Below are 11,081 nucleotides of genomic sequence, written 5' to 3'. Positions count from 1 at the left end.
GAGAAATGTTTAGTTTTGTGCAGTGGCGTTAGTAAGGAGGTGGTGGTGGTAGTAGCCGATGGTGTCGGGGGGAAGGGGGTTATATCCAGAGTAGTCGTATGGTAAAAAAATGATGGGGGGGGGGGGGTCGTGACCTCTTATATTTTATAATATACAGGAGTGCCCACCTGGGGGGGGGGGGGTTGAGGCGCAGGCTGCGCCATTGAAATTTTTAGGGGGGTGTTTTGAGGGGTATTGTTGTTATTCTTGGGGGGGCTCTCGGTATTTAGGGGGGTGGGCACCCCTGACATATCTATATATATAGTGTAAACTTCAAATTAAAGACTTCCAAAGTTCGAGAATTACTAAAAAACCAAAACGTTTTTAAATGTAAAACCTCTAAAAATATCCTTAGTTAAGAAGATGTTGAATTCCCACTCAGTCCTTATTTTTAATGTTGTACTAGATGCTATTTATATATTTAAAAGGAGGGGAAGCTGTCCAGTTTCTGATTTAGAAGGAGGTAATTACTACTAGAATTGTACTGTAATCTTAAAAATAATATTGCAGAAAAGGGACTCCCCCTCCCCCAAAAATGTTAATAAATTGTAGCTGTTAAAACGCCATTCTAGACTTGGATGTTAGAGAAAAAGATAGTAACCAGGGATCTGTACCAGCAAATTTTTCGAAATTCAAGGTTTAGGGGCCTTTGCAAAGAATGTTTTCCATATTGATGACCTAAAAACCTTACTTGCCTGAAATTAATGACTTGGCTTTTCAAATTATGAAAACTCCTAACTTTTTCTGACTTTGACACAGCAGGAAAACAGTACATGCATTTAAAGTATTGTTAATGTTTAGTGATTGATACTTTTAACATTGTTTTCATAATTTTGATATACGAGTAATTTTCATACAGTCGAACCTGTCTCGAAACCTGTGTATCTCGAAAAACTGCATATCTTGAATTTTTTTAATTTTCGAGCAATCTCAAATAATTTCTCATGCTTTTTCCCCTGCTTTTCTCTACTACTTCATGATGCACAAAGGGGGAGGAGAAATGAAAATGTGTCGCTTCAAAGTGACAAATCGGACATGCAGTGCTATTATTTCTTCTGCAAAACAAAAAAGGGTAAGGGAAAGAGGAGGAGGGGGCTGCCTCTTCATAGAAGAAAGCCAGTTCTTGAATGTGAAATGATTTATTTCATTAATTAATTAACTAATTTTATTTTTTGTACATTATATTTTTATTTAGTTCACTGACAGTGCATGTATTGTTTGAACAACCCATAGTCGCTAGATTTAAATGCAAAAATCAAAACCTCCATATATTGGAAGAAAGCTGCGTTCTCAAAAAAAAAATTCTGAACCCTCAACATTCGAGATAGACAGGTTCAACTGTATACTATTTATAGTAATTTTTAGTCCCACTCATGCATATATATAGATGTTAAATACTTCAGTTTTCATGGTATAGGGTGGTTACTACAGCTTCAATAGTATCTTGGTATTGATGAATTTGATTAGAAAATAGGTGGTTTTCTTTCTCTTCATAATGTTATAAAGTTATGCAAAATTAATACAGAAATAAGTTTTGCTCATATTGGCAATAGTTGCATTCAAGGTCAGTAGTGAACGTAGACTTAGACGAGCACCCTGCAAGATTTGTATTTGCGTCCCCACCCCTTTATTAAACTATAAAAAATATTTTGCCCGTGTAACTCTTAAAATTTTTCTTGTCTTCTAACATTTTATTTTTTGTCGAACACTGGTTATATTTCAAACTAAAATGTTACTCTAATTTCTACTACTTAGAAAGTTTCAATGTTTTTGCACTTCTGTTTTAAATGATTTCAAATTATATCTACCTTATTCAAGAGCAGATCCAGAGAGTGAGACCATTTAGGAAATAATATATTATTATAATTATAATAACTGCAACGCAGTTAATCCCAAGCTTTTTGAAATTAAGGTTTTTTTCACTCCTGCCCCTGCATTCCAGAAGCCTTATGTATGGTACAGGTTGCAATGATATATACTTGTAGAAAAAATTTGCAGCTCCCCTGCACAGCTCCCTATATGCGCAGTTTAGGAGTCACGTTGTAAACTCTTGTTTTAATCTATTAGTTTTTCTAATAACTATTGATACTACAGCACATTTTTTTATTGCAGGTTCTGAGTTCTGTTTGCACATGTCGTGCTGGTGGCACACCTTCGTTTTGTAAACATGTGTTTGCCCTTCTCCACTGCATAGCAGATTATAGTTCAAAAGAACTTTATGCCGCTCCGACTGAAAGGCTACAGACGTGGCATCAGCCAAAACCAGTGAAGACAGCACCACTGATGTCAGATGAGGTTTTCGCTAAGAAAAAAAAAAAGATTGAGCTGGAAAACATAGAATTTCATTGGGAAAAATTGGGAGATTTTAGTCTTCCAATTTTCGATGCCTGCCAAGATTCCTTCGCAGGAAAATATGCCTCCATGGTACCATTGCCAGCTGCTGTTTGCACAGAAAAATCAGCAGAGCTGCCTGCTGATTTAGCGCATAATTACGGCCAGCTATTTTTTTTCCATGGAGAATACTACAAAGCCATTGAAGATCTCTGTGAGATTGAAAAGTCAACCATCTCCCAAGGCAGTTGTCCTCAATGGAAAAAACTCAGAAGAGTTAGAATAAATGGCTCCACAATAAAGAGCATAATCACTCGCAGAGCAGACTTTGATGCTCTTGCGAAAAATATGATTAACAGTCATAATATTGACTTATCTAATATTCCAGCAGTTCGTTACGGAACAATAAATGAACCCTATGTAAGACAATGGTATCAAAAAAATAACTCTTCAACTATGGTGAGAAAGGTTGGACTGGTAATCCACCCACTACATCAATTTGTCGCAGCTTCTCCAGATGGGCTGGTGAAATCAGGAGAAGATTACATGCTCCTAGAATTGAAGTGCGTTTTCAATCCCGAGCATTTAACACTTAAAGAACTGCTAGCCGAGAGAACAAACTTTTGCTTGGAAATGAACTCGGATGGTGAAATGGCTCTACATAAGCACCATAAATTTTACTACCAAATACAGTGTCAGCTGGCAGTTACCAATCTGACTACATGCATTTTCATTTTGTACTATGATGATGATGACAGTAAAAAGGATGAAGAAAGATTTTTTGTGCAAAATATAAATTTTGATAGTAATCTTTGGGAAGAATGCTTTATAAAGGTTAAAAAAATTTTTTTCCAACATTTTTTTCCACAAATTGCAGGGTGTTAATGATTTTTCAACTGTGTACTATTTTTTCTTATTTTTGTACCTGTCTTATATGCCCTATAGTTTGTTTGAATCTTTTTAAAAAATGACCATTGAAAAAGTTTTAAATTGTTTTATTCATACTTTCTTTCACAGCTTGAGGAAAAAATTCAAGTCTGCTTAAAATTAGAAGCTTGTACATATTTTTTTTTTTAATCGGTCTGTTCAAATTTTATTATAAGTGTTGAATATTATTGTAGAATATTATAACCAATTTCAAATAAGAAATTTTTAAATGTTTTTTTCCCTTCGAATTTCAAAATTTAGTTCATTATCCAAGTTTGTTTTTGGCTGAAAAATGATTATATTTATCTGTGGCAAAACTGTCTCTCCTGTTCTATCACTTGATTATGTAAGAAAGAATATTTTGTTTCATTCTTTCCTTATTTTGATTGAATTTTTTTGGCGTATGGTTAACCCATGCAATGCAACCTGTCCCGTTAAGAGTTTTCAATGAGACATGTTTGATAAGTTGAATTATTGCAAATTAACTTTATTTTGCAGAGAGCGAACAAGTAACTATTAAATATTTCTCAACAAAATATGTTGTATTGTGTGTGATTATACCATATAAAAACATTCTTGGGGATATTTGTCAATCATAAACATTGAATTTTATTCACATTGAGAAGTTGTGTTCTACATCAGTAGAATTTAATTGCTTCATTTTGCTATACAATACAAACCACATAACAGTCATAACAGTACAATTTAATGCTTGCAAACATATTTCGTGCCTTCAAGTTGTTTTAGAAATTCTATCTCCTGCTGCTGTTCTGATATTTTGTTGATGGTGAAGGTTTAAATGCCTCCCATTTTATTCGGATTAACCATTGTTTTACTAGTCCAGGAACGGAAATCGGAAGAACATTTTAGTACTGCATTCAGTTTTTGATTTGGCATTAGAACAACCGAATGCACAACAAGAAGGCATTTTGAAATCGTTGGCTAGTTCGCCAAATGTAAATAATTTTTAAAAGCAAATGAAACATCATTAAAAGCACAAATGTGCAAGAGCACTGCAGACACAAGTTTCTGCATTACAAGGAACGTCTTTTTCAGTGCATAAAATCTGAGCTAATGAATGTAAAAAAAAAATCTGGCTTTTGTTGGATGTCTTTTAAATCCATAAGCGCACATTTTAGTGCATTGACAAAAATACATGTCTGCAGTGTTCCTGCACATTTGTGATTTTAACATTTCTTTATGCACAATTTTTTAAGAAAAGGTATTTTCATGCTTCTTATTAATAATTTTGTTTCTGGCAAAAATCCATTTTATAATAGAAAAATTTCATATTTTCTATACTTAACTTTTTTGCACCATTTTTAATAAATAAGTTTGGGGCATTAAAATATACGATTTACTCCATTGAAGCATAACAAACTTCATTATCCTCAAAATTTAAATTTGACTTGTGAATTTTAATTGTAAATGATTGCAGCATATATGCTTGTACCTTTTTATTAATTGTAAAATTTGCTTTGAACAATATCCAATTTTTTACTACTACTCGGTATTGGCCGAGTACCTGATCAAAATTTGGCCCAGTACCAAGTACTCGGTATGTCCCTAATTTGTTTCAAATATTCACAGTTAATGTTTATCTATTTTGTTTAATTCTCTTGCCTTATAACTTCCCATGAAATGTATCTTGTCATGTTAGTTTTCGATTAGGCATATTTGACAAATAGAACAATTGAGAATTAACCTTAGTTTGCATACAATGAACAAATAGCTATTAAACATTTCTTGAGTAAATATGTATTGTGTGTGTGATTACGTAGTTGAAGAAAAAGTCTTGGGGACAATTCGGTAATTACAAACATTGAATTTTATTCATTTTCAGAAATAGTTTTCTACATCAGTAGAAGTTATTCGCTTCACTTTGTTATACTATAACACAAATTACGCAACAGCCTTAACAGTACAATTGAATGTTTAAAGATCTAAAAAATAACAACCTTAACATAGTCAATAAATCCCAGATTCAAATCAGTTTCTCTTCTCGAAATTGAAGGTAATCAATATCTAACCTTGAGTTTATATTCAGTATGCGTATACAGTATGCTTTCAATATAACGAAATCCAAGGGACGGTAAATATTTTTTGAGATATTGAGTCTTTGAGATAACAGGGTCATAATCATATTAAAATAACATTCTAAAAATTTGTGAAGTAACAAAAATTAGTGATTTACCACTACTAAAGTTATCAAGGATTACCAAAGTTGCAGAATGGTTCCAAACGAGTTTTGAGCCCCCCGGAGCAAAAGAATTTTGACAAAGGATTACACCATTCCCTGTGTCTTTAATGGGGTTTTCTGTTCATCTCCCCTTTTTACAGAGGTGGAAATAGAGTTAAAGTTCAATGAAATGGGTTGAGAAGCGGGCAAAAAGTTTTAGGTAGGTTTTTTCGGCTTCTCGGGACTTACATTTTCTGATACCCCCGAGATCTAGAATGAAAGTGACAATAGACTAGCTTCTTTGAATCATTCCTAACCACTGAGAGAAATAATGAAGAGCGTAAGAAAGTTTTGGGCACATCCTCAAGCTGCTTTAAGAGAAAAAACTAGTTTTATCGGAAACATGATATTTGACTTCAAAAAATATTCGAAAATACAAGGCTTTGAGTAAAAACTCTTCTACATAAGAGTAAAAAAAATAACAGATAAATACGCAAAATCTTTTTTTATTTAAAGGTTTTCGAGATATTAAGAGTACACCATGTTTGCTTAATTTCTGTAAACTAATTCATACAAATTAATTATTCACTACTTTACAATATCCAAGAAATTAAAAATATCACTATAAAAATCTTAAGTAAATGCATATACAGGTTATAGTTCACACAACCTGGCTTTTACAAAAAGGAACAACATTTATTTACAAAACTTTGAATACATATAATAAAAAGATGGGATGTAAATACCTTTTTTAAGATTAACCTATCATAACGAGTTATAAATTATAAAAATCCAGACATTTGAATAATCTACCTTCATCAACCCTTTTTAATTAGTGGGTCATGAAAATTGCTCAACATGCATGTAACAAAAAACACACTATTGGCAGAATGTAGAGCAGTGTAGGGTATACTACCCTCAAAATATTTATATTGCTTAATGCGAGAAATAGCTCGCTCGACAGTAACCCTCTTATTTGACAGTTTACAGTTGTCAACCATCTCATTAGCCTCAAACTGAATCTTATCTTTCAAAAAAATTGGTTGTTTTAAGTGGCAGCCTTTTTTAAGTAGTTCCTTTTCAATTAGAAATCCCTTGTCTGCCATTACAACATCACCTTGTTCAAGCAAGTTTAGGAGGCCACTTTTCAAAAAAATTTCTTTATCAGATATACTGCCACAATATAAATCTGAGATAAAGGAAATGGCACCAGAAGGCATGATGCCAATGAGACCTTTCAATGTGTTTTTATTTTTATAATGACTAAAAGTCATTTGTTGTTCAGATGGGCTGTTCGGTTTTTGAATTGGAAACTCGGTACAGTCGATTATGATTCGACACTCGCTGTTTTCCTTCAAAAAATTTCGAGGCATGGAGTCATGCACCATGGCTTTATCTGGAAATATTTTTAGAGTTCCTAGTTTTGTATGCAAAACTCCAACAACAAAATTAAAATATCTTGATACTGTGGAATCTGAGATGTTGAATAGAATGGACAGGAATTCATTCGTTATACCTGTTCTCAACTTAACCAAAAATAAAAAGAAAAGATGTACAGGACTTAAAGAACTATTCTTTTCCAAGTCTTTTTGGATATTTAAAAAAGAAAATAGCATAAAAAATCTTTCTCTGGAAAAGCTGGTCAAAGCTCTCATCTTAACATCATCAAATATGTTTTCAGGAACAAATTTGGTCTCCCCTAGTAGTCGCTTCAACGATTCAATTTCTCGCTGCTGTTCAGAAATTTTGTCTATGATCTCACTGAAAGATTCTGTCTGGACGGCAGCATCAACCATGTTGGTCCTAAATAAGGCAAAAAACAAAATTTAATATATTTTAAAAGTGAATTTCAATAACATATATTGCTATAGTAAGTAATTTTAGAAAGTAAGTAAAGCTTTTAGTCCATAAAATTACATTAACAAATGGAAAAGTTTGTGGGTTTCAAAAAATATGAAATACTATCTGCCCGCCGCCTATGGAAGCTCGCACAATCTGCCTCTTGTGGGCTGGTGTACAGCTCTGTTCTTCCGAACATGATGTTTCCGATACATAAATTACATTCATTCAAAGGAAAATATGAAAAAAATATTTTATCAAAAACACATCCCCTGCATCAGTACATGTATTAATAAACAGTGCGTTAATTTTTTCTGCGGCACAGCTCTAGAATCATTCGATTCTGAACTATTCAATAACTTCGAACGATTTTAAGCAGAAAAAAAAGGAAAAAATTACGTACGTAGGATAACGTGGCCTAGAGAAAAAGAAAAACCTTCGCTCTATGAGTCACTTCTCACTATGAGTAAACTTCCGTGCAATATGCTCGGAATTCAACTAAGAAGGTAAATTTTCAAAAGATTCCCAAGAAAAGTCTCTGGATCTCCCTGATTGTACTGAGAAACTCGGCCCATGCTACTGTTGCACCCTGAGAATTCACAGCCTAAATCTGCCTGTGTATAGGAGGAGTGGCATTAAAGCTTGCCCAGATCTGCGTGGTTGGAGACCCCCACGTGCAGGGTGAGGGGGGTGGGGCATATCCTTAAGGGGCCGAACGACCGAAGAAATTGAAAAGAAACTAGCATTAAGACTTAATAATATTGCAAATATACGCAACTGGCCTCTGGGGAGATTTTGTTACAGGGGGTCCAAAATTGATAGATCCGGACCTGCATTAAAAGTAATTCAGTATAGTCGAGTTTCGAGAATCCAAGTCACGTAAATTCAAGGTTCTGCTTAGTTCGATGTACAAATTGTTTGCGACTGTTAAACTCATTTAACTACATACAGTAAATAAAAACCAATAACAAACCTAGTTAGAAAATTATAGAAAACTGAAATCTCTATTGATTGAACATATGAAAACAAGTAACTAAAATAAAAAAAAAAACGACTGAGTCACAAATGTAGAATCAAGAGGAATCCTTTTAATAGCCTTCTACTATAAAATTCAATAACAAGTAATATTATCTGTCAACAAATAAAAAATGACAACAGATAAAATTTTTAAATCATTGCATTTCATTTCCTTGTTGGCCAACAATGAATTTGGCTACCAATCCCGTGGATAAAAGCTTAGCCATACATTTCAAATCTGCTTTGAAAAAATGTTATAATTCGAATTCTGTAGGTATAACATGGAAGTTCCACAAACATTCTGACAGATGCAGAAAAAAATCCTTTTAATTTTGGTAATAAATTTTTAACTATGTTTTCACTGCAAAAATCAAGAAAAACCTTTTATATATTTTAAATTAATATCTTCATTAATTAATTTCATCCGAAGACCCAGCCCTCTCGATCAACTCTCCTTGCAAACAAAAATTTTTTTTTTCAAAATCGATACATACGTTTTGGTGCTAGAGTGACTTAGAAAGATACACAGACATATCAAACTTATAATCCCATTCCTTTGTGTGTCAGGGGTTTAAAAAACAATATAAATATTTTGTTTCATTTCTATTTGATATTTGTGCTTACCCAAAGACATTCTTGTGCTTTCCTAAAGACATTAACATTTTAGGTCCACCGAGAAACAAAGCTTTTTGAAAAATTACAGTGCAATTGATAAAAAAACTTAGCGAAAATAATTTGCCAAATTTTAACTAATAATGTCAATAAAAAGGTAAGATATTTTCCGGTTTCAAACTCAGTTTGTTAAAAGAAATTAAAACCTCAAGACCCTTTGTTTTATACTTAATTTTATGATTATTATTCTATTTATTTCATTATTCCTTTTTTTTTTTTTTTTGCTTTGTTCATTGCTATAAACCCTTGATAAAAACCTTTCACAATGATGTACTTTTGTTAAATAGTTTATTGAGATTTTATGAAAGAAGTTAGAAGAAAGTCATGACAGAAATGTTTAGTAATGACTACAAGGTACTAGCAGAACATTTTTTTTAAAAGTTCTTAGTAAAAGTTGACTTATGAAAACAATCCATAGGTTTTACACATAATATAGTATTAAAATTTGAAATAATAAACAAGGTGTAGCAAAAGAAAAAAAAATTCGGTACTTACCTTGGAGGTAATATATTTTCCATGTCGATACTGACATCTTGGTCATCTGAATGAGTCGATGTTGATGGCGAACAGTGTTTCTTTATTTCCCTTCGGGCCTTCTTTTCCTTTGAAAATATGAATTTAGTTGGGAAAGAATTTGGTTTCAGCTGTCGCCGATTAGTGAAAGGCTGATATGTGAAGCAGTCTTCGTCGAAATGATCCGAGCAAATCACAGACGACGGCGAAGGCTTAAATCCTTGGCGTTTTATTTGGGCTAACCATTGTTTCACCAGTGCTGGATTCTTCAGCGGAAAACGAAAGAAAGTTTTACTCCTGCATTCGGTTTTCGATTTTGCATTTGTACAACCAAATGCACAACAAGAAGGCATTTTAAATAATAGAAGTAATCGTTGCTAGCTTCGCATTCACCTTCAGAGCTAGCGCATCGCAACTGTAAACAAAGCACGGAGTGTAGCTATCACGTGAACAGTGACGTCACGTGAATTGACCCCATTATTAGTAAAATACTGTAGACCCCCGTTTTACGCGGGGCTTATGTTCCACGAAAATGCCGCGTAAATCGAAACCGCGTCAATTGAGATCTAATAGTAGTGTTAAAATAGGGGTATGGTTCTGTAGATAGCAAAATACTTCATTCTAGTGATGACTAATTGTATAATAAGTTGAATGTGTACTTATATCGACTTTTATGCATAACATGCATAAAGAAAACGTAAACTAGTTTCGTGTTCTGTTTATAAAGAGGTGCTGGCTATGATAGTCTTTTAGCAGTCATTGAGAAATTTTCTCTGTAATTCTTTGCAGAGCATTAACGCATCCATGATCACTTGCGTCGTTTCCATGATAGAATCTTCCTTCACTAACAATTCAGAATGATTATTTCTTTTGTCTAGGAATGGCTCAAAATTTTCAATGTGAACGTTTTTGGTTGTGTGTCACCGCCGCCGGTATCCTCGTTGGTTTTGGCCTCCTTTGTCACTCCTAAAAATTCTTCTTTCAGTGAGTTCTGAACTGTATGAGTTTAATAACTTTACATCTGGAAAAAGCTCTGGAACCAATCGCATAAAATGTCTCCAGGGGCCCAAGTTCGGTTATTAGCACGTCAAAATGCAGTTGGTTACGTGTAATATGCAATATTTAGAAGTTTGGATTTTAAAAGAGGGGAAAATGTAATCTGCTTGCATTGCCTCAAAACCGAAACTCATCCGCGTAAAATAAAATAAAGGTGCCAAATCTTAAACCGCGTATAATCGAAAGCGCGCAAAATAAACCAGCGTAAAACGAGGGTCAACTGTAGTTTCAGGTTTAGTAATAGCTAGAAATATCTTCCTCAAACAAGTTGATTGTTTAACATAAATAATAGCATAATTGCAAATACAATCGTATTTCTGTGGCATAACATAACAAAATAACTGCAGTCTTTGCAATGTAATTATTAAACATTTGATAATCGGCTATTGTAATAAAATGTTTTTCATTCAACACAGCTCATACAAATTAGTGTTTCATCGCAGTTTTTGTAGTGAAAACATACTCGCATAATTAACATATTAGTACCGAAATAAAGAGCGATTTTTCT

At 33.4% G+C, this 11,081-nt stretch overlaps 1 protein-coding gene across 1 annotated transcript; it reads right to left on the bottom strand.

The window, feature by feature from the left end:
* Window positions 1-5,563: 5,563 nt before the first annotated feature.
* Window positions 5,564-9,522, bottom strand: LOC129225040 (uncharacterized). Its single transcript, XM_054859586.1, has 2 exons — window positions 9,500-9,522; window positions 5,564-7,279 (listed from the first exon to the last, which is right to left on the bottom strand). Exons 1-2 carry the CDS (start codon window positions 9,520-9,522, stop codon window positions 6,295-6,297), a joined length of 1,008 nt encoding a protein of 335 aa, XP_054715561.1. The 3' UTR covers window positions 5,564-6,294.
* Window positions 9,523-11,081: the final 1,559 nt, after the last annotated feature.

The sequence above is a fragment of the Uloborus diversus genome, chromosome 6 (assembly GCF_026930045.1).
Source record: "Uloborus diversus isolate 005 chromosome 6, Udiv.v.3.1, whole genome shotgun sequence".
Classification (NCBI taxonomy): domain Eukaryota; kingdom Metazoa; phylum Arthropoda; class Arachnida; order Araneae; family Uloboridae; genus Uloborus; species Uloborus diversus.
Note: the sequence above shows the minus strand (reverse complement) of the source record. Positions and strands in the feature narration are given on the sequence as shown.

Bases quoted from the DNA above. Each gene is read 5' to 3' on its own strand.
- LOC129225040 (XM_054859586.1), bottom strand. From the start codon at position 9,522: ATGGAAAATATATTACCTCCAAG. The intron at 7,280-9,499 runs GTAAGTACCGAA...TGCCTTATTTAG, and splicing joins GAAAATATATTACCTCCAAG to GACCAACATGGTTGATGCTG.